This window comes from Macaca thibetana, chromosome 2 (assembly GCF_024542745.1).
Source record: "Macaca thibetana thibetana isolate TM-01 chromosome 2, ASM2454274v1, whole genome shotgun sequence".
Classification (NCBI taxonomy): domain Eukaryota; kingdom Metazoa; phylum Chordata; class Mammalia; order Primates; family Cercopithecidae; genus Macaca; species Macaca thibetana.
The window spans coordinates 7,648,921-7,673,931 of record NC_065579.1 but is presented as its reverse complement, the minus strand read 5'-3'; the positions used below and the strand labels follow the sequence as shown (position 1 = coordinate 7,673,931).

General features: G+C 35.8%; 1 protein-coding gene across 3 annotated transcripts in view; it reads left to right on the top strand.

The window, feature by feature from the left end:
* The window catches only part of IL1RAP (interleukin 1 receptor accessory protein), a 149,677-nt gene that overhangs the window by 101,394 nt on the left and 23,272 nt on the right, over positions 1-25,011 (top strand). For all 3 annotated transcript variants that reach the window (XR_007723316.1, XM_050779255.1, XM_050779256.1), the window contains exons 5-8: positions 6,207-6,372; positions 9,272-9,343; positions 13,250-13,376; positions 15,267-15,415. Coding sequence is in view for 2 of the 3 variants with exons in the window: in XM_050779255.1 (XP_050635212.1) it covers positions 6,207-6,372; positions 9,272-9,343; positions 13,250-13,376; positions 15,267-15,415 (514 nt within the window). In the remaining variant the exon portion in view is untranslated. The remainder of the gene's footprint in view (positions 1-6,206; positions 6,373-9,271; positions 9,344-13,249; positions 13,377-15,266; positions 15,416-25,011) is intronic.

Below are 25,011 nucleotides of genomic sequence, written 5' to 3'. Positions count from 1 at the left end.
TGTCTTGGCCCTTCTTCAGCAATTCTTTTTTGGTTGTTATCAACAGAGGTTCCTACATCTGTTGATTCCTACTTCTATGGATCTATCGATTAATCCTCATAGACTGATTTGCATTCCTAAAAGAGACGTGGTAAAGATGGTCTCTTTTAGTAACGCAAATCAGTCTATGAGGATTCAAAGATGGATCCATAATAATAAGTTTCAGGAAATTTGCTTTCCTGTTATCTGAAAGATGAAAGCTGCTAATCATCTAAAGCTGCTAAAGAAAGAGGAAACTCATATTTGTTACATTTCAGTGGTCACAATCCAGTGTGCTGTGTGCTTTATATTCATATGTAGCACCAGCTCTGCAAGGCAGATACCGTATTTTGACAGATTAGAAAATGGCGATTCAGAGAGATAAACAGTAACACCTAACATTTACTGAACACACGTATTGTTCCAAATGCTTGATCTTCCTTAATTCTGTCAACATCCTTATGAAATAGGCTGTCATGTTTTCCCATGTTATAGTTGAGGAACGAGGTATAGCGTAGTTGAGAAATATTTCCAAGGCCACAGAACTAGGAGCTAAGATTCTACCCTCTGTAACGTGTCAGGAAAGCACACTTTTACATTTTCGTATATAATTTACTCAAAATAACACAGCTACTAATGAGAGAGTCTGGGATTGCAGGCCAGTTCTGTGTGATCACAAAAACTGTGCTCTCTAGAACTGATGTAAGGAGGGTGGTCCAGACTTTACTTTTGGAGCTTAGGACGTTTTGGAAGGGCAGGGTGATTTTTGAACACATACTGGGGTGTGGACTGCACCGTGGGACATAGGGAGACCTGTGGATAGAGGGCCGTGAGAAATCAGAGGCATCTCAGACAAACTGAGGTTACCGGAAACAGAAAACCAAATGTTTACATTTCAGAATTGCTGAATAAATGGGGTAGGATTGGATTGTCCTCCACATGCCTTCTCTTTCTCTCTTTTTTTTTTTTTTTTTTTTTTTTCCCTGCATGGCAGAGTTTAGTTAATTTAGGACCCAGAATTCACAATTCTCTAATTCAACATTAGGTATTCTAGTTTAACTTCTGTGAGTTAAACTGATGTTCAGCAAATATTTGTTGAATAAGCCAGGTTTTGTAACTAGTCTGGAAAGCAAACCACAGTTTGTAAGTGATTTACAGAATGTCAAATAGCTGGCTTGTAAAACAAATTCTGAAATATACTATGTGTATAAATGGGAGACTGCCTGTTTATTCACATAGGAACTTCCAAACATATAGAAGTACAGACACAGGTAATGCAATCCTTTTGTTACTAATGAGATTAATTTAGGGTCTTTGGCAAGCCATCCTAACTTTCATATTACTGTATTAATTCTCTTCATTATAGTTTGATATTTAAAACTTTATCTCTTAGAGATGCTTATAAAAGCATAGACAATTTTCTCTTCTCACCGAGGATCAAAGGAACCATTTTATTGGATGGTTTATAGATTACATTTATGACAGCTGCTGAAATACTCTCACCTGCTATTTGTCAGACTAGATGCCATTCTGGATGTAACTTTCCACAAAGCTAGTTTTCTTTGTACCCATACCGATTATTAAAATTGATATATTACCTCCACTTTTCATTTTTATTATGAAATTAATCAGAATTGGTCAAACATTTTTTATAGCTATCTCTTGGAAAATAGAAAAATATTTGCTTTTCCAGACTAGGTGGTATCAGTAAAGAACATTTCTGAAAACATGCCAGGCTTGGCCTTCTTGTTGGCATAGAGATATTGTTGAGAAGTTAGTTCAAGATCTGTGTAGTAGGCCTTATTTTTTAAATGCCTGCTCCTATTTGATTTGACAGCTTAGATTGGTTCTCTATCTCTTTTCTTTCCCTATACTTCCTATATAGTGATTGGATTTTCAACCTCTAGTGTGAGAGAGTATGTATCATATTTTCTTTCAGAGCTATGCACATATAATTCTGTATGTGTACATGTATGCATATACATATAACATTTGACACAAGGTTTAGGGCCTCTAAGGACTCGAGATTCATGATTTAAAGACAAAGCCAAATTCAAATAGCTATGAAGTCTTGAAGCCACTTCAGGCCATAAAAATCACCTACTCTGCTTCGATAGCACTTCATTCGTATCTTGTCTTTGTTATTCTAGTGATTGTTTTTCTCTTTTTTCTGTTCTAAGTAGTGACCACTCTTTTCCTTTCTCTTTCTCTTTCCCTTGAAGAGCAAGCACACAGCATAAAACTGAGACAATTATATTGTACTTAGAAAGTGATTACATAGTTGAATGAATTAGCCTGCACTGTAAAATTCCATAGAATAAGCACCATTTGTGTTCTTTTCTGGCAATTGTATACCCAGCTCCTAACCCGGTGCCTGGACCACAGGAGGGACTTTGTAAATATTTGTTGTGCAATCATTGCATGACTTAGTTCTGTTCATTGGAAGGGACTAGTTTATCAACTCTTCTAAGACTTCATAGCAAAGTATATGTTTTATACCAACTTTATCTAGAATGCAAAAACTTCAGTAGATACTACTAACACTTCAAACCTTGTATCTCAGTTAAATTATTTGTATCATTACGTCTACTTTCCCTTTCCATTCTACAACCCACCACCCAGTGTCTTATATTCCAAATACTCATCAGCACTTATACACTCTATGAGCCCTCAACTCCATGCCTTTTGGGTCTTGGCTTCTCTCATTCATACCTTTGATCAGGCAACACTAATGTATCGAGCATTTACCAAGCACCAAGTATTGAGCAAGTTTCTGAACATGCAGATACGGAACTTATTACCCCCCACTGGCCCTCATACAAGCGAATTTTCCAAAGGAGGAACTCTGCATGAAAACAGAATATTATAATATTGTTGTTTAAGTAATGACAGCGAGGGAAAAAATAAAGACAGTACGGGTGAGTTCTTCACATTTTCTCCTGTGCCTCAAGTGTCTACTTCCCATGTCTACCTTCTTCCTCAATAGATGTTAATATTCTACTTATCATTTAAGAACCAGCCCAAATCTTTCTTCTTCATTAACTTTTTCCTAAGTTGTTTTGTTTTTATTTCACACTCCCCTGCCCCTAAGTGTCTTTTATTGTGTTCGTTGCAATCCTCCATTAGACCATGAATAACTGTAAGTTAGAGTTGTATCATTTTCATTTTTGTGCCTTCACACAGTTCTTCACACATTGTTGGTTTCTTGAATGGAAACACTTGTTCTTACTTCATCATGACATTCCTCCACCGCACCCTTCCCCTCCCCACATGATTCATTTCAGTTGAAAGATCCCAGAGTCATTTCTTGTGTTGTTCTTTACCTATATGTTGTGGTTGGTTGCCACAGCAACCATAGCATGGTTGAAAAATCGCTCTTCTATTTAACTTCTCTCTTTTGAATTCAGAATGAGGAACTAACAGGTCAACTAGGATTGTTTGTCTTCTAGTCAGACAAGTGTTTGCTTCATTGTGGAAATCCACTTACTGTTAACTCATTTCTTATATTTTAAAACATGTTTCCTATTCTTCAGGAATCTAAATCTATTTTTATGTTTGTTTTCTTCTGGATTCCAAATAAATGGTTTTGAAATCATTATAACATATTCAGGTTTTATTTTCAGCAATAGTTTATTATGTTTAAAATTGTCCTATGTGTCTTAGGCACGTGTGTTGAAGGGTCTAGACACAGAGTTGCTGATCAGAGAGAGCTAACCAGACACACAACAGGTTAATGTTAATAGACATTTGTAGTGTGACAATGCCCTGAATTACCTTCACACACATATTAGAATGTAAAATATTCCCTTTATTTCTAAAATGTTTGAGGCCTAATAGCTTTGAAACAGCTACGAAAAGTTTCTTTCATGACATTCTTAAAGAAATACTGTTGACAAGTTCTGTAATAATAATTGACTTCTCATCCTCAAAAGTGTGCATCTTCAGTTCACCACTGATTGCAGGAATTAGCCTGTTTTAAATGATAGAGGCACATCGCGCTTTTCACTCGGGCTGGCTCTGGGGATGGCACAGGTTCAGGGCTACTATATAGAATGAAGAGACAGTATCAGGTGAAATATAAAGTAAGGACTTTGAAACAAGTAGATCCTAATTCAAATTCCAGCTTTAGCACTGTCTAGTGGTATGACGTTGACAGTTACTTTACTTTTCTAGGCCTTGTTCATTCATCTATAAAATGGAGGTAAAAGCATTACAAACTTTATGTGTTTGGAATAAGGATCAGATGAGACAGTATATGTTAAGTGCATGTCTCAGTATAATTTTTATAGCCTCAACTCTCTGCTGAGGAGAGGTTTTCATTCTTAGTTAAGAAGCTAATGAAAGACCATTATTCAGCTTTCTGGAAAACTGAATTTCAGCTCTCTACTGTGTTATCTAGAATATCTCTGTCTCATTTTTTCCATCTATAAAATTACAGTATATTTAGTCTGATCTGTCTAGTTCCCAGGGATTTGAGAACAGCTAAGCTAACAAATGAGGGGGAAATACCTTTGAACTTTTTAAATGGAAAGTACCACAAAAATAAAATAGTTCTATTGATACTGTAAACTCAATTCAAACCAAATCTGACAAAAACTTATAAGAATACAGATCTTTGAGACCTTATCCTTTGTGATAACCTAAGGATATTGATATCGTTCTCTGATGTGACAAGTGTCTAGAAGTATTGCTTATCTTACAGGAGAAGCTGCGTTGAAAAACTACGTTACCTGAGCTTATAGTAACTTCCTCTTGATGATCTTTTCCATGGAAGTTCAATGCTGTTCCTAAAATACACATTTCCTGTGACAAAGCATTACAAAATGTGCCTCAGTGTAACTGTTATATTTCAAAATACATGCTCCGGGAATTGAAGAAACCTTAATCATACAAACGTTCAAGATGAAATATGTGAATAAAAAAAATTGAAGTTACAAGCTAGTAGTAGACTCCCAGAAATTTAAAGATGGAAAAAGCCTTAGAGATAACCTAATCTTTTTGTCATAGGTGACTTACTGATATTTAAAAGAAAAACAAAAGCTTTTCTGAAAGTAAATATTCAACATATATTTTTGTCACAGATAGTGTATTGATTCTTTTTCTCAAAAATGGCAAAAAGTAACAATTTAGCCAAATAGTGAGACTGATCATTTGAAACAGGATTCTAGATACATTGAATTAGATAGTTGTTGAATGAGATAGTTCAATTTCTCAATTTTAAATGTCAACAGTTATATGAAAATGTGAATTAGGAGCAGAAATACATTCCTCGATCTTGATCAGGCCCATGAAGATATTTTATTTTTAGTTCCTGAAATCTGTGATACTCAGTTATAAAAATGGGATAAAGATGGAGGCTCATGCCTGAAATCCCAGCACTTTGGGAGGCCAAGGCGGGCGGATCATGAGGTCAGGAGTCTGAGACCGGCCTGGACAGCATGGTGAAACCCCATCTCTACCAAAATTACAAAAATTAGCCACGCATGGTGGCATGCACCTCTAGTCCCAACTACTCAGGAGACAGAGGCAGGAGAATTGCTTGAACCCAGGAGGCAGAGGTTGCAATCAGCTGAGATCACGCCACTGCACTCCATCCTGGGTGACAGAGTGATGAGACCCCATCTCAAAAAAAAAAAAAAAAAGGGATACAGTAAAAGAAAAATACAAAACAGTCTGGAAATATCTGATACAGGGAAACAACAGGGCGTTTAAAAATGCCAAAATCAGACATCTAAATTGGGGCCTAGATTATCAGACAGAATGACTAGATTCTCAAATTAATATAATCAGTGAAGAAATATTACAACAAGAAAAAGAATTGCTTTCTAAATAGCAGGTCTTGCAGTTGCTCAAGTTTCCTTAGTCATTATTTCAAAACTGTAACTTTGCTTTACTATCAACATAGGATGCCCAGAATTTGATCCTGAGACAGGAAGCCTGTGTTTTTGAAGTCACATCTTAGTTTAGAATTTTAATTTCTCATGATCAGAAAAGATAATGAGATGTTTCATTTATTCTTCACAGAAATCTGGTCAAATACTTGACCAAAATAGTATTATAAAAACTGCAGCATGAATATTTAGGTGTTCTGTGCAAAATTAGATGTGAGTGTGCATGTGTTTGTGTATTTTCTATGTATGTATCTAAAAAGTAAACTTTTTTTTTTTTTTTTTTTTTACTTTTTCTAGGGCTGTTATAAAATACAGAATTTTAATAATGTAATACCTGAAGGTATGAACTTGAGTTTCCTCATTGCCTTTATTTCAAATAATGGAAATTACACATGTGTTGTTACATATCCAGAAAATGGACGTACGTTTCATCTCACCAGGACTCTGACTGTAAAGGTAGTAGGTAAGCGTGATTAGTATCCAGTACGCACAACAAGCATGTGATAATGTTGTTATGGTTTTTAATAGTTTATTACACACTAGTATGTAAATTGTATAAGAAAAGAGATTCATGTTTTTTGTTTACAGCACTGTCTCAAACCTTCAACAATTCCATGCACATCGTAAGCATTCAGTAATTATTGGTCAACTGAATGAATATGTGAATGAATGAATGAAGTAAAGGTAGTTTGGGGAGGGAAAGGAGCACCAGACAGATCTGCGTTCAAATTCTGTCACTGCCACTTATTAGAAACATGACTTTGAACAAGGCCTGTGTCTTTATCTGTACTCTGGAACTAAAATTGATTGAGAATATTTTAAAAAATATTCATATTGTATTAATGCAGTTTCAGGCAAGCAATGGAGAATCAGTGCAACACTTTTGTCAAAAGAGTATTTTATTTGGATTAAGTAAACTCTATTTTTCTATATACTGAAACTGCTGTAGCTACTGCTGAAGGTATTTGCTGGCAATAATGTTCAACCATTATATTGCACTAAGAGAATAGGGGATGAGAAACTAGGAAAGTGGAAAGGGCAATTCTTAAGAGTTGACAAACTCCTAGCAAACCCAGAAATAGAGAAGTAGTGTCAGGATATATGGCTTTTGGGGATGACCCCTAAATACCACTGTGTGCACTATATTAAGAAAGATAGCATATTTGGGTATTATTTTGTCATACCCCATCTTTTAATAGATGGAAACATTAGGCTCACTGACAGGAAGTAACCTGTTTAGAGACACTTAGTGAGTTACTTGAAGAAGTAAATCTGAATCCCAGGTCTCTGCTCAGAGCTTTTTCTACTGGTCTGACATGATTTAGTGTAAGTTAGCAACAAAAAGGCTTTCATGTAGTGCAAATAGTATTCAAACAATATTGTAATCACTTCTCTTCTTTTTCTGCCTACTTTCTAAATAATGCTGAGTTGGGGATTAATTCATAAGAAAAAACCAGACTAAATTTTAGAAGTCAAATGAATAATGCAATCGTATATTCATCCTGGCAGTTATTTCTAATATATGTACTTAAAAGTATGCATTTTGGGGGAGTTGGGAATAAGCAAACTTGGACACCCTGATTAACAGATTTAAAAATTCACAGCTGGATCTGGGCACTGGGGGTTTCTTTCTCAAATTTCAAGCAACACAAGTTTGTTGTTTTAAAGCTTCAAAGTATTGAGCATTTATTACGCTAGTAGCATATCCTTAATATATATTACTTAGTTTATTTCTCATATTGAAACTGTGATATGAAATTTAATTATCCTCATTTTAGAGTTATGAAAAATTAGCTTTTCAAAAATTAGGAAAAACCAAGTAACTTTGCTTTCGCATATTTATATGGTTAATATATGGCCAAATCAGGATTAGAACTTGGTTATTAAATCTTTGGAGCTCATACTTTTGAAGACAACACTAACAACTCTATGCAATGTATTGTTTTTTAAAATTTAGGAGTATTGACTATTATAAAGAGCAGCAATCTCATTAACAAACAAACATTCAACTGATAACTCGTCATCAAGTAGGCTAATGTGCCGGCCTTCACATCGTGATTGTGAATTCTCCATGTATTTACTCATTAATGTAATACTTATTTAACCAGGTGGCATACTAGACAGTTTGGGTAATGTTGTGAAGAAATACAGAGAGAATAAACAGCTGATTAAGGCATGAAAGCAATTAGGTATTATGTAACATAAGACATCTATCTCGTGTAAGCTTTGGAAAGCTTTGTTAAGCAAACTGACCTGAAGCATGGAGGGTATTTAGTATGTTTTATTTGTTTCTTTGTAAAGTGAAAACTATTTTTTTCTATGCTCAAAACACTTTTGTCACTAAAGGTGTGGCTTTTCTACACTAAATAATTCTTACCTTTTCTGAGGACATTAACTGCATGTCGTACAGTTTAACTCAGTTTGACGCCAGTTGTCCAGAGTTAGCACAGACCCCACAGGTGACGGACTCCTTCCTAAAAGACTGCCCCACCCCCTACTTTAGATTCCAATCACAAGCAGTAGGTTCCAGGTTACCCACAATTCTCCCTGCGTTGGCTACAAACTGAAGATTCCTACTACTTCCTCCTCAGGTTCTGTGATTTGGTATAACTGCTCACAAAACTCAGGAAAACCTTTTACTTCCCCTTACTTGGTTATTATAGAATATATTATAAAGGATTCAAATGAGCATCCAGATGAAGAGATACATAGGGTGAGGTCTGGAAGGGTCCTGAGTTCAGAGGTCTACCCTCCCGGCTTCTGGATGTCCTTACCAACCCAGAAACTCTCCAAACCTGATTGTTTAGGGTTTTTATGGAGATTCTATCACACAGGCATTATTGAGTAAAAGGACTGGAAATTGCAGTCACACTCCCAAGCTTCCAGAGATGGGTGAGAGGCTGGAGATTGTGTTAATCATCTATGGTATTTCTGGCTACTAGCACTCATCCAGAAGCTATATAGGAACCCTAGCCACCAATCGTTTCATTAGCATGTAAAATCCACCCATTACTCCAGAGATTCCAAAGGTCTTAGAAGCTCTTGTGTTAGGAATTTGGGACTAGAGCAATGTTAAAACAAAAGAAGCTCCTATTGCCCCTATCACACAGGAAATCACAAGGGATTTAGGAGCCCATGTCAAGAACTGGGAGCAGACATCAAATCTGTATTTCCTTTATTTTATGCTTTGCTTGTTTTAAATGAATGAAGTGCAGTAATTGAGTATATCTTGGACTGTAGGCCTTCTCTAAAACAACCGACAAACTATGCCAGGAAGTTAGGCAAGGTTCAAAGAAGAGCAGATTTTAAAATAAGGCTACATGATTTAACATCATCTCCCTTTTTTACTTCCTCTAACACAGGCTCTCCAAAAAATGCAGTGCCCCCTGTGATCCATTCACCTAATGATCATGTGGTGTATGAGAAAGAACCAGGTAATTACAGCTCTGTCTCTGAATTTCACTTAGATTCTCTTAATTGCAAGGAATAAAATGTCATTTAAGTTAATGCAAGAAAATAGACCACTGTTGTAAAGAAACACATGAATTGAAACTGAAATGTCAGAAACCAAGGCAGCTCTGGATATCAGTTACTTCACTGATGCCATGGGCAACTCAAGAATGTTTTGCTTCACTCTCGGTATCTGTTCCCTTCTCCCTCTGCTAGCCATCTTCCTCTGCTGATTAGTGATTTCTGTTTGATGCAAACTTTAGCTTGTACGGGCTTTGGTTTACCAAGGCTGCAACATGAGCAGAAGATTTAGACATCCTTCAAGCTCCCACTCCATTATGAAAGGTCAGTGGTGGATCTTGAAGGCAAGACCATGGATATAATAGGTAACAACTGATAAAACTAGTGGACGTTGATGCAGAATACTATTGAATGCTTACTGTGGCTCTTTGGTTCTTCTTTTAGTTTTCATAATTTTTCGCTATAGACAAAAATCATTGATAACTGACCAAATAAGGGATAACGTGTTGCTCTTTTGACTCAAAGTCTCCCACGATTAAGTGAATAGGAAGCTATAGAAAATTTTTAACATTTTCTATGTTGTATTGTTGTATCACTTATAATAAATTCAGTCCAAACCCAATGAGAAGTTTTAACCTAAATAACAACAAAGAGAATAGCTCTCCAAAAAGAAAAGGATTTATTCAGGAATGAATTGCAGATAGCAACCCAGGAATATGAGTGCTATGGCATCCCATGCGGGGACCATAGTCATACCCAGAAAACATAGGAACGTAACAGTTTTGAAAGGCAAAGTGAGGAAGGTTACATAAGTTGTTTTGAAATAATTATCCTTGGTTATAAGAATCAGTAACAGGGTAACATCAGTACAAGCTTGACCGGCAATTGGTGGTCAGACCTCCTCACAGAAATATTATTTGTGTAAGAATCATGCTGGCCTTTGTGCAAGATAGTGGTGTTCAGAGTCCTTGTACTAGTTTTTATGATAGGCATGTGTGTGTGAGGGCCCTTTTATATAACCTCCCAACCGTTTTTCATTAGAGTGTGGCACAAGTGACTCCATTTTGACTCTGACAACTTTCACAGAGGTATAAAAGAGCATCTGTTTAAAATGTGCTAAAGATAATAGTCAGTTGTTAATGGGTGAAAACAACTGAGAGGATGCCATTCAATAAAAAAAAAAAAAAGTGGAAAAAGAGGTATGTAGTTGTTAATGGAAAGCTGACAAACACAGGAATTGTTGAAATGCATCCTCCACTTGAAACACCTCTTGTTTCAGGCAGTGCCTATTTTGTGGTTGGTAGGGAGTATGTAGGATATGTATCAGAGAATGAAAAAAATCAAAAAATTTATGGAGTGGTGGGTGCAAGACACATACAGCCCCGATGAGTATCTCTGGGCCCTATCTAAAGGATCTTTGAAGTCTTCAGCTCACTTTCCTTAAGCCATAAGTACAACCTGTCTGATATGCCTGCAGTTGCTAGGCTGGTCAAGTGGCAGTAACTTGAGGGTGATGTTTCTGAGGGTGCTCCCTACCCACACGGCAGTGGGGTCCTCATGTGCTCGCTGTGCATTTTTGCAGCTGGCGACTTGAACTGGATGATGCACAAGCACCATTTGTTTGCCAGTAAGTTAACACGAATGTGGAACATGGATGTGGACCTCTTTGCCATCCAGTATTTGGATGAACACGGAGGCATAAAGCTTTATAGACCTTAAAACACTGACCATTATAAGCAATCTTAGGGTACATTTTGTGCATCCTTCTGATTATTTCTATTTGGTTCCTCTTGCCAATAAGCATCAGAAAAATTGTATGGAGTCCTCTTTGGGGTAGGGATGCTAAGTCTTCATGCAGAAGAGCTGCATGGTTTCTGCAGAGCACAATTGGGTAGAAACGCTGTCACATTAAATGTTTATGTTTATCTAGAATTAACATGAGTAGGAGTAAAAGTAGCTGTGGCATCAAGGCAGGCAGCAAAGCATTCTGGAGCAAGGGGGCCGGGGTGGCTGGGGAAGAGGCTGATGCAAAAAAAAAAAAAAAAAAACCCAATTAAAAGAGTTCAGGACTTAACAAAATGAGATTTGACCTGCGCCAAAACTATTTTGAGAATTTTAAATATGACATTTTTCCTGGTATGAATAAATTTATAGCAACGAACAATAATAAAGATACAATTGATCTTGTATGTTGTATATGTTGGCATAGAAATTCGATTTTACTCTAAAAAAAAGATAATAATGATCAACATAGATGGAGAACAATGCCAAAAAAAAATCAAGAGAAGTTTGAAAATATGACTTGCTTTGTGAAGCACAGAGAACACGGCAAGAGGCTGAACATCCTAGAATTAGCTATGGCTTATATAGTCATGTGAATACTCTTCCTGCTGCCAGGGTATACCCTAATTAATAACATAAATATATTTGTCTACCTATCAAACTATGCTGACAGAAAGATTGTTGAATCCATGTTCCCTTTATCTTTCTTAGTGACATATAGATACAGAAAACTGGAGGAAAAAAACTTAAGGACATTGCATTGGGAGGGTAGATAGAGTATGGCCACTCAGTCAGATAAGCCTAAGTTCAAATTAGGGTGGCAATACAATTCATCATCTAAACTAGGACACTTTCTGGGAGTAAACATAGCCACTACCTATTAATATAGGTAACCAGGAAAGCAGGCGTAAAACAGAACTGTTCTAGGCAAACTGGGATGTTAGGTCAGTCTAGGTCAAATCCTGGCCCTTCACTTAATGATTTCACTTACGAATATCATTTAGCATCCTTAAGCTTCAACTTTTACATTTGGAAAACATCGATTTTAAAAAATACCTCATAGTGCTTTTGTAAGATTAAATAAGACCATTAATAAATATAAATATTTAGCACAATAACTTGTACAAAGTTCTTAGTAAGTACGTTGCTGCTGCTGCTGTTACTACTGTTTCCTGCCTGGGGATCTCCCTAACCTCATGTTCCATCTCAGAGGGATAGCATAGAGTTTTCTGTTTTTAAGTTAGCTTGAAATTTATTGAATGCACCCTGATAGCTGGAGCATTTCAAGGTGGGCCTCGTCAGCCAGGTCTCTCTGTGATGGTATTTCCCCATCTTTCCTGGCCAAGGACTGAAGAGATGGAGAACCTATCCTTAGTCACCCTTCTTGAGGAAAAGAACAAAGGAGAAGAGCAGTCTATGGAGGTCTAGGGCTAAAAAGGATATTGTCAGAGACATTTTTTTTTTTTTTTTTTTTTTTTTTTTGGAGATGGAGTCTCACCCTGTTGCCCAGGCTAGAGTGCAGTGGCACATTCTTGGCTCACTGCAACCTCCACCTCCTGGGTTCAAGCAATTCTCCTACCTCAGCCTCCCGAGTAGCTGGGATTACAGGTGTGTGCCACCACGCCTGGCTAATTTTTATATTTTTAGTAGAGACAGGGTTTCACCATATTGGCCAGGCCGGTCTTGAATTCCTGACCTCAGGTGATCCGCCTGCCTTAACCTCCCAAAGTGCTGGAATTACGGGTGTGAGCCACTAGGCCTAGCCTTGTCGGAGACTTTTTAAACAAATATCATCATTTTAGAATATATTTATATTAAAAACGGTCACTCTGGTAATTTTATACAAAGTTAATGGGCTTCTTTATTTGGTTTTTCTTGTTTGTTTTGGAATGAAGTATGGTACATTACCTTATGGGAGTCGACTAGAGAATTACTCATAAGCAGGGTTTCAGGTACACATAACTCGTAGCTTCTGATTAGTCAGAGAGTAGAACCAATATAGCCATGTGAAGGATGTACACTAATGGGTTACCTTCGTCTTTATTTTTCTTTTCTTTCTTTCTTTTTTTTTTTTTTTTTTTTTTCAGGAGAGGAGCTACTCATCCCCTGTACAGTCTATTTTAGTTTTCTGATGGATTCTCGCAATGAGGTTTGGTGGACCATTGATGGAAAAAAACCTGATGACATCCCTATTGATGTCACCATTAATGAAAGGTATCATGGGGGCCAGCAAGGGAGTGACTAACTTTTTTTTCTCAACTTAATGATCTCTGATGTGTGTTCTAGTCAACGAAAATGAAAATTCTCATTTTTCCCTATCACAAAAATCGGCAAGATTTTCAAATCTTTGGTGGCTGCATCCCAAAACAGGGTTACTGGACTAGCAATGCGAGGAACAGATGCTGCCTGATAACTAGTAGAGAACTGAATTAGAATGTTCTGAGGCTGAGCATCTTCATCAGATTTTCCACAGGACATGCACCCTATTGTCTTAAGCCCAGCAAGATTCACACATTTATGATATCCACATGGAAGTAGAGGGAATACATATCTTATATCCATAAAAAGGCCACGATCAAGGGTTGTGGGTATGTGGAAACCTATCAGTGTAGTTGTGTTTTTCCTTTTCTCAATCCTAGTGTCTGGCCCTATGTATTTGTGCCTTAGGTAATTAGGTTTTGTTTTTTTGCATTGCAGTGAGCATGCATTTCCTCTCTCCTCTTTCTTAACTCATATAACCTATAGTTATATTCTCAATTAGTAATTTTTAATATTAACTAAATATATTTGTGTAATTTACATTTTATTTTAAAGGTAGATGGGTGGTAATATAACTCACTTTTAAAATAAAATAACATTTTATTCCTAAATAAACCTGATTTTTTAAGGCATTGGCAAAGTGGAAAGTGTGAGTCCTTGAAGACAGAAGGTTCCACTGTAAATGAAGTGCACCGTTACCAAACAGCAGTTGGCTCACTGCACCAATTAAAACTTTGCAGCTGGTCAGCTACATGACAAAGTAATGTGGCTGGAGGCTCACAGGGAGAATCACTGATCTTTTTAGGAATTGTTAACACTTTGCATCCCATCCTCATAATAATAGTGAATAAATAATAAGGAAAGTCGTGTTGTTCCACCTTGCTGCCATTGAAACGTACTCAGTGTTCATAGGTAGCAGTGGAGTTAAGCTTAAGCTAAACCAATCAGAGCCCTTAACCAAATTCTCATACCTGACAGGAAGCCTAGTTAAAAAGAGAACCTAGATGGCAGTCAGCTGTAGCAGAGAGATTTTTCTCTGCGATGAGCAAAGGAGTTCAAAGGGATTTTAAATTTTGATCTTGGACCCAAAGCACTTGATCTCCGATTCACTGAAAGTTGGATATATTTATTTTTACAAAGTTTACTTGTTCATAACAGCTTCCTCTTTTTATATATTAGGATTTAACCACGAGATTTCAGATTTCTGACCACAATATTCTAGCTGTGTTCAGAATCCATGCTTTGGGAATCACTGAAATGCAACGACTATTCCTATGGGATAACAATAATACCTACATGAATAGTTATTAAGCATTATTCTTATATTCATGCCTTAGCGTATTCAGTCCTCAGAATTCCTGAATAAATTAATACATGTAATGCACTGTGTGGGCATTACGACTTCCCTCTTTTCCAAAAGAGGAACCTAAGACCTGGAAAAAGTTAGTTATCTCACCCAAAGTATATAGCCAGAAATTAACAAATCCTGGATAAAAACCCAAAAGCACCTGGCCCCAGAAGCTTCTCTCTAAACTGATACAGCATTCTGGCTCAGAGATCTAAGCAAAAGAGACATTTCGTTTTGAAGAGAGATCTATAAAAAGAAGCCGGTATTGGGATTTGGTCTAGACAATGGCAGAGTGTGTAGTGTAGATGGTATAGTATAGTATTAGAATCTTACCATTAATACTTTGTAATTGCTGCGTTGTAGGTAGCTCAGCTTATCAACCTTCCTTGCCCTCACCTGTAGTGGGGGTCTGTGGTTGCTTACTTGTCTGATTCATACACAGTCCATAGTGCTTGAGTCACTCCCAAATGCTTTGATTTGCTTCCCTCTATTTCTAGTATAAGTCACAGTAGAACGGAAGATGAAACAAGAACTCAGATTTTGAGCATCAAGAAAGTTACCTCTGAGGATCTCAAGCGCAGCTATGTCTGTCATGCTAGAAGTGCCAAAGGCGAAGTTGCCAAAGCAGCCACGGTGAAGCAGAAAGGTAATAGATGCAGTCAGTGATGAATCTCTCAACTCCAAATGTAACTTTGTGGTGAATAAGGACAAAAGGAGAGCTTGAGAACAAGAGAGCTCCAGTGCCTAGCCCGACGGCATCTAACCCACAGTAATGAATCAAACTTAAATGAAAAATATGAAAGTTTTCATCTACATAAAGATACTCAAGATATTGTTTCTGATATTGTTAGTACCGTAATGCCCAAATGTAGCTAAAAACATCGACATGATTACAATGAGACACAATTTTGTGTCTGTACAATTATGAAAAATTAAAAACAAAGAAAATATTCAAAGCTATCAAAGATAGAAAAAACTGGTAGAGCCACATATTGTTGGTGAATTATTAAGACCCTTTTAAAAATCATTCATGGTAGAGTTCAAGAGTCATAGAAAGGTTTTCATCATCTGACCTAATACTTTTGGAATTTTTCCTGAACAAATAACAGAAAGAGAATTATATATCTTTTAACATGATTAGAAGTATTATCTGTAGTTGTAAAACATTACTAATAGCAGCCATCTAATTGTATGCAGTGAATGAAGGTATTAAATGCTTATTTTCAGAAAAAAATACATAATTATAATATCATTTTAAACACTATGTATCAGCATTTAAGCAGGTTTATAATATACCAGTAGCCACAATTGCTAAAATGAAAATCATTTAAATTATGATTTTAAATGATATGAACATGATTTGTATGTTGGTAGTACTATATTATTCTATAATAAATGCAAATTATAAAGCCTTCTTGTGAGAAGTGCTGTTCCTAAAACAGACTGTGTCTAAAATTTTCTTTGTGTCTCTCACCTAACATAGAATCCCAGAAAATCCCTTGAAGGATGTTTTCAATGGTCTTGAGAAAAGCAGTGATGAGTTATCACACATGCAATCAGGTCATTCAGAATCATCCTGGCTTGTGGTGTATAGAGGGTGTAATATTTATTCAAAAGTGAATAAAATGGCACATAATTGTTACATTTTACAGTGAGACTTAATGCTTTTTTAAAGCTGATGAAAAACAGGATTCACCTCAAACTTTCATTACAATTTAAAAACTATATAGCAAAGGCCTGAAATGTATATGCCTCGTATGAAGTCTTAGTGGATCAATTCAGGGTAATTCATTGCTTCTGCTCCTCAGAAGCCAGTGTGAAAAGGAGAGACTGAAGTACATGATGTAAGGCAGTTTCCCAAATTGAGTTCTCGGGAACACTGCTAAGAATTAGCATTGTCCTGCAATGCGTTATGATACTCTAGAGTCAGACCACGTGTGTTGAAATTCTGGTTTCTGCGCATCCTAATTCTGTGAAAAGTAAATCTCTCTGAGCCTCAATTTCTTTATATTTAAAGTAGACACAATAATACCAGTACCTCATCAGGTGGTTTTAAAGTACTCAGCACAGTTATTGGCATATATACCTAATATGAAATGCTCAATAAATATTAACTCATTATTTCCATAAGATTTTCATAAGTATTATTTGACAAAGGCTTTTTATCGTCAAATAAGTATCATTCATGGCTGGATTAAACAAAATCAAGTTACTTTAGTTAGGACCCATTCAAGTATTTAATATGTGAACATTTGACAGGAATATCTGCAGGAAATTGGATTATAGTGCAGGATGTTTTCATATGTATTTGACTCCAGATTTCTTAAGTATGGAGCTTTTTGTGGGGATTGTCTTCTGAGGGATGTATCCTGGGGAATAATTTTGGAAGGTGACATAAATTAATAACTTACTGTCAAATGAATAGGATCAAAACAATCAAAGCAATGTGTAATGTAGGAGTGAAGCACAAGTTTGCCTCCCAGAGCTACTGGAGTAGCTCCCCTTTTACAGAAGCCCCTGCTCTAAATGCTGTATTAGGGACAGCGTCAGGAATGTGAGGTGACAGGTGGACCCTGTCAACTAGATGATCTGTGCTGAAAGCTGATACAGAGTCACCTTTTAGCCCTACCTGTGCACGTCCATTGGTAGCAGAGGAGCTGTGGTTTTGTTCACTTGGCTTCTATTCTGGGCCAACTAATGCTGAAATTCAGAGGTTATATCTGAGTTCACATTCATACATTACATGTATGGGCCTACTCTAAATTTATTAACAAAGCATTCTGTGTACTTCCTGAAAAGGACGTCAAGAAAAGACTAACACTTGGAATGAGAGAAAGACACTGGTATAGGTCTTATTGACAGCAAAATTTCATTATAGTCAGTTAAAGCTAAGTATTACAGAGGAGGCAGTTTTTTTTTTTTTAATGTATTTATTTTTATTTATTTTTTATTTTTGAGACAGAGTTGTGCTCTTGTCACCTAGGCTGAAGTGCAGTGGCATATCTCGGTTCACTGCAATCACTGCCTTCTGGGTTCAAGCGATTCTTCTGCCTCAGCCTCCCAAGTAGCTGGGATTACAGGCATGTGCCACCATGCCTGGCTAATTTTTGTATTTTTGCTAGAGACAGGATTTCACCATGTTGGCCAGGCTGGTCTTGAATTCCTGACCTCAGGTGATCCTCCTGCCTTGGCCTCCCAAAGTGCTGGGATTACAGGCGTGAGCCACCACGCCTGGCCCATTGTTTTATAATAAGAGCATGATAAGGAATAAGGCAAGGTGACTGTTTAACTTTATGAGAAACTGCCACACCAATTTCGAAAGAGGTTGTACCATTTTACCTGTCCTCTAGCAATGTACACAAATTCCAGGCACTCTATTTCCTCACCAACTTTTGGAACTGTCAAACTTTCCAATTTTAGCCATACTAATGGATGCATAGTGTTATTACATTGTATTTTAAATTTGCATTTCTTGGATACCAATGATGTGAACAATTTTTCATGGCCTTATTGGTCATTAACTAATAGATCTTTTTGTGAAGTATCTGTTAAAATTTTTAGCTCAGTTTTGTTATTGGGTCATTTGTTTTTAAATTTAATATATGTTAGGATATACACACAGATACTATATATCTCAAATAAAACTCCTGTGTCAGATGTGTGAGTTGTTAATATTATCACCCAGTTTGTGAATTCATTTGCTTTTAAACAGAATCTTTAAAACTTTGATGGCATTTATTTTATCAGTTTCTTCTATGCTTAGTGGTTTCTAAATTCAGTATTAGCAATCTCTGCCTAAAGTTAGAAAGGTATTAAGGTTAGAAAGATATCCTTCTGTGTTTTCTTCTGGAAGATTGGTAGATTTTTCTTTTAGAGTTAAGCCTATGATCCAGTTTTTTTTTTTTTCCCCATACTCTGAAGTATTGGGTTAATGTTTAGTGTTTTGTTTTTCCATATAGATAACCAGTTGTTCTCACATCATATTGAAAAATCTTTCCTTTTTTTGTTGAATTGTTCTGAAAGCAGCCCAAAAATTAATTCTATGAATGTAGATCTATTTCTGCATTCCCTGCTCTGTTTATCTGTTTATCTGTCTTTAGTCCAGTACCACTTTATCCTGGTTAACATAGTTTTAAAGTTTAAAGTAAGTCATGAAATCAAATACTGTATGTCTTCCCCCTTTTTTCTTTTTGAAGATTGATTCAACTATTTTAGGAGCCATATTTCTTTTTCATATAGATTGTAGTATCAGCTTGTCCATTTCTACATAAAAGCCTGCTGATATTTTGATTGTATTTAATTTATAAATCAGTCTGGGGAAAGTTGAAATCTTTACAATACTGAGTTTTCCAATCCATGGACGTAATATATCTCTCCATTTATTTAGATCTTAACATTTTTCAGCATTTTTTTCTTTTAGATTTGATTGTACAAGTCTTGCATACATATTGTTAAATGTATGCCTAAATGTTTTGTTTTTGATGCTATTGTAATAGTACTTTTTATTTTTTAATTTATTTTTTGAGACAGAGTCTCTCTGTCACTCAGGCTGCAATATAGTGGAGTGATCTCGACTCACTGCAGTCTCCACCTTCCGAGTTCAAGTGATTCTCCTGCCTCAGCCTTCAGAATAGCTGGGATTACAGGTCCCCACTACCACACCTGGCTAATTTTTATAGTTTTAATAGAGTCGGGGTTTCTCCATGTTGACCAGGCTTGTCTCGAACTCCTGACCTCAGATGATCTAACCGCCTCAGCCTCCCTCCCACAGTGCTGGGATTACAGTCATGAGCCACCACACCCGGCCTGTAATAGTACTTTTTAAATTTTCATTTTCCAGTTGTTCATTGAAAATGCTATTAATTGATTTTTATATATTGATCTTGACCTTTTGAACTTTAGAGTGGTGTTTGTTTAGTTTCTTAGGATTTTCCATATGCTTGATTGTGTCTCCATAATAAAACAGATTTTTACTTCTTCCTTTCTAAATTTCATAACTTTAATCACTTTTTACTGTCCATTTCACTCTTTTGGACCTCCAGTACCATGTTCTGTAGAAGTTATGAGAGCAGCCATCTTTGTGTTGTTTCCAAATTTAGAGGGCAAGCTTCAGTTTTTATATATAGGATTTTTTCGTAGATGACCTTTATTTTCATGAGCGTTTTTTTTCATTTTTAGTTTGCTGAGAATTTTTTTTATGAATGTGTTGAGTTTTGTTTGATTCTTAACTGGATCTTTTGAGAGGATTATATGTTTTTATTTTTAATCTCTCAGTGTGATGATTTATACTTACTGATTTTGAAATGTTCATCCAATTTTGCATGCCCAGAATAAGCCCTCATATTGTCATGATTTATTGTCCTTTGTATATATTACTGGATTTGATTTGCCAATATTTTGTCGCAGATTGTTGTTCATGTTAAGAATTTTTTTCTTTTTTCTTTTCTTTTTTTTTTTTTTTTTTTTTTTTGAGATGGAGTTTCCCTCTTGTTGCCCAGGCTGGAGTACAGTGGCGCAATCTCAGTTCACTGCAACCTCCACCTCCCGGGTTCAAATGATTCTCCTGCCTCAGCCTCCTGAGTAGCTGGGATTACAGGCACCTGCCACCACACTGGCTAATTTTTCTTTGTTTTTTTTTTTTTTTTTTTTTTTTTTAGTAGAGATGAGGTTTCACCAAATTTTGCTCATATCTTTGTTCATGAAGGATGCTGGTTTGTAGCATTCTTTTCTTGTAATGCTGTGACTAATGTCAGGGTTTAGCTGGTCTCATTACATGAGCTGGATAATGTTCCCTCTTCTGTGATTATGTGAAAGCCTATGAGTAAAACTGGTATTATTTCTTGCTCAAAAGAATTACTCATATATCTATCTGGGCTGTTGTTTTCTTTTTGGGAAAGCTTTTAATTATGAATTCAGTGTCCTTTTTAGTATTGAGATGTTCTGTTTCCTCTTGTGGCAGTTTTGGCTTTCAAGGCATTTTTTTTCTATTTCATCTAAGTTGTCACATTATTGGCATACTTTTCTTTAGATTATTTCCTATTATCCTTTTAATGTCTGCAGGATTTTTAGTGATGCTCCACTGTCACTCCTGATGTTAGTAATTTGTGTTTTGCCTGTTTTTGTCCTTCATCAGTCAAGATAAGGGTTTCTCAATTTTGCTAATTTTTTCAATGAACATATTTTTATTGACTTTTCTCTGTTGTTTATATATTTTGTTTTATTTACTTTATTTTTATACTTATTTTCCTCTTTTTGCATACTTTGCATTTCATTTTCTTTTTTGTCAATCATCCTAAAGTATAAGCTGTATCATTGATTTTTAAGTAATTCTTCTTTTCCAATATAAGTATTCTGAGCTATGAATTTTCCTCATAGGATTACTTTAAATCCAACAAATGTTGAAATGTTGAGTTTTTGTTATTATTAAGTTCAAAATATTTTCTAATTTCTCTCTTCATTTCTTTTTGACCTAAAGGTTATTTTGACATGTGTTAATTTAAACACACTTGGAATTTTCTAGATTGCTTTACTACATTATATATGAAAATTCATTTGAATTTTAGTGTTGGCTTTATGTTCACTCTTGATAAAGTTATTCGTAACATTTCATGTTGTCATTTAAGTTTAGCTAATGTAAAAAATTAGAAATGAAGATAAAAGTCTGGGAGCAGGTGTCTCCGACTTAGAACTACCTGAAAGAACTACATTATGGAGTGGAGAAACATAGGTTTTTGTTCTAGATAGACCTGGGTTCAAGTTCTGGACTCAGTGCTGGCTGTGTATATCAACTGGTACAAGCCTTCCTTTTCTTATCCTTCAGGTACAACTTCCAGGGTATCTGTGAAAACTGAGGCAATGGGGAATGAGAGCTTTGTCACAGTGCTGCACACTTGATTCTAATTTCTAATCTCTTATTTAGTTCCGATGTATCCAAAGAACATACCTTGCATGATTTTATTCTTTTTAAGCTTATTGGTACTTTAAAAAAGAAGTATTTGCAGACTACCTATCTTGGTAAACGTTTGCTATGCATTTGAAAAAGACGCATATTTGGTAGTTTGAAGTGTGATGTCCAGTGAATGTCAACTAAGACGATTGGTGTCAATGTTGTTCATGTCTTCAATATCCTTACTGATTTTTCCAATATACTTTGTTATTCAGTTATTAAAAGAGAGAATGGTTTTGAAATCTTTATGTATAATAGGGATTTTTCCAATTCTTTCTTCAGTTCTGCCAGTATTTGTTTCATGTATTTTGGAACTGTGATATTTAATACATGCTTATTTAGGATTGACATGTCTTTTTGATGAATTGACTCTTACATTGTGAAATGTCCATTTTTTTCTGTTAATATTCTGTGTCTAATATGAATGTAGCCATTCCAGCCTTTTTTGTTGTTGTTGTTGTTGTTGTTGTTGTTGTGGGGTCGGAGTCTTGCTTTGTCGTCCAGGCTGGAGTGCAGTGGCGCGATCTCGGCTCACTGCAAGCTTTCTTATAATTAGTATATGTTTTTACCATTCTTTTATTTTACCTATCAGCATCTTTATACTGTTATACTTTATACTTAATGTATATCTCTTATTTACAGCATATTATTGGGTATTGGATCCAATCTGATCATTTCTACTTTTTAACTTGAATGTTTAATCCATTTTTCTTTAATTATGAATATGACTGCCTTTAAGTTTGCCATCTTGCTATTTGTTGTCTACCTGTCTTTATTTTTATCTCCTTTAGATTAATTGGTATTTTCATTGTATTTTATTTTATCACTTTTTTGGGGACTTTTGGCTCTTCCTCTTTGTTTGGGGCTTGTTTTGTTTTGTTTTCTCTAGAGTTTATAATATTTTCCCTAAACTTATCGGTTTGTCTTGAATTAATCACTTTACATATTTTATGAGAAACTTGCTATGGCATATTTCCATTTCTTCTCTGTCATCCTTTGTGTTGTGCTATAATACATTTTGGTTTTGCATGAGTTACAGGTACTACAATGTATTGTGAAAGTTTGGCTTTAAATAACTGTCTTCTAAGAAGTTAAGAACTGATAACATTTTTAAAATTTATTTGCTTATTTTTTATTTCTGACACTATCCATTCTTGGTAACATTTTAATCTAAAGAACTATTTAATGCTTCTGGTGATGTACATCTGCTGGTGACAAATTCTCTTTATTTTAATCTAAAAATGTCTTATTTCATTTTAATTTTTATATTTCAAAACTCTACTAAGAAAGTTTTCAAATATATGGAAGATTTTAAGGAATTACACAGTGAGCAGTAATTCAACCTACCTAGATTCTACCATTAACATTTTGTTATCTTTGCTTTATCACATATCTATTCATTCTTCTGCCAGTACATCAATCCTTCTTATTTTCTGATACATTTCAAAGTAGATGCAGACATCAGTAAACATTTAAGCTCCTTATCATTATCAATATTTTAATATTTATTTGTAAGTTTCTTTTCTAGGTAAAATTTGCATAGAATAGCAAATTACATAATTCAAGTGTACCATTTGATAATTTTTGAGAAATACATATATATGCATTATCTAATATCCTATTAAGATAAAGAATATTACCATTACCAGAGAGTAACATTCTTCCCCCATCAGTCAATCCTTTCTACCCCCACCTTTCTCACCTCCTCCAACAGTACAACTGTTTTTATTTCCTTTTTAGAATAATTTTTTTTTATATTCTAGAACTTTATGTATGTGGACTCATACCGAATGCACTATTGTATAACTGTACTTTCACTCAGCAAATGTTCTTGATATTCACGCATGCTGTTGTGTGTATCAGGCATTTGCTCCTTTTGTTTGCCATGGAGTGGTTTTGGTTTGCTTTTGTTTTGTTTAAGAATGCAGAATGATTTGTTTATTCATTCTCTGGGTGGTGAGCATTTGGGTTGTTATCAGTTTTGGGGTCTTTTGAATAAAGCTTCTGTGAACTTTCTTATCCAAGTTTCTTAATGGACTGCTGCTTTTACTTCTCTGAGATGAATAACTATGAGTGGAATTACTGACTTAGTTTTATTAGAAACTGTTAGACCTTTTTTTTTTTTTTGCTCCAAGTGGCTATATCATTCTATATTCCTCCATCAACATATTTACATCTTAAGGATTTGGTGTTGTCAGCCTTCTTCATTTTAGCAATTATAGGTGAGTGTATGGTGGTATCTTATTGTAGTTTAATTCTTCATTTCCCTGATGTCTCTAAATATTGAGCACTTATTCTTCATGTGCTTATTGGCCATCTGTATGTCTTTTGTGATGTGACTGTTCAAACATTTTGTTCATTTTATAAATAGTTTGTATTTTATTGTTGAATCTTAGCAGTTCTTCATCTGTCCCGGATACCAGTCCTTCGTCAGACACATGTTTTGCAAATACTTTTTCCCAGTCTGTTGCATGACAATTTGTTTTTGTAGTGGTGTATTTTAATGAGCAGAGGTTCTCATTTTTATGAGATGTAATTTATTAACTTTTTCTTTAATGATTATTAATTTCTGTGTTCTAAGAAAGCTTTGCGTACCCATAGTCATGAAGGTTCACCTGTGTTTAGGCCAATAGTCCATCTCTTTTCTTTTTTTTTATGAATGGTGTGTAGTAGAAATGGAAGTTCAATTTTCCTTTCATAGTGATATCCAGTTGTTCCAGCACAATTAATTGGAAAGATTTTTACTTGCTCATTATGTTCCTCTGGTGCCTTTGTCAATATTTTCACAGGATATGTTGAAAGTGTATCTATTTCTTTTCTTTCAGCCCTTTAAGGTATTCCATTGTCTCCTGGCTAATCTTATTTAAAATGCAAGCGGGGGCCGGGCGCGGTGGCTCAAGCCTGTAATCCCAGCACTTTGGGAGGCCGAGACGGGCGGATCACGAGGTCAGGAGATCGAGACCATCCTGGCTAACACGGTGAAACCCCGTCTCTACTAAAAAAATACAAAAAACTAGCCGGGCGAGGTGGCGGGCGCCTGTAGTCCCAGCTACTCGGGAGGCTGAGGCAGGAGAATGGCGTAAACCCGGGAGGCGGAGCTTGCAGTGAGCCGAGATCGCGCCACTGCACTCCAGCCTGGGAGACAGAGCGAGACTCCGTCTCAAAAAAAAAAAAAAAAAAAAAAAAAAAAAAAAAAAAAAAAAAAAATGCAAGCGGGGCAGTTTTTGTTGTTGTTGTTCTTGATTATTTTTGTGCCCTTTATGTATTTGTTATATGTTTTTCTTTGGCAGATTTTA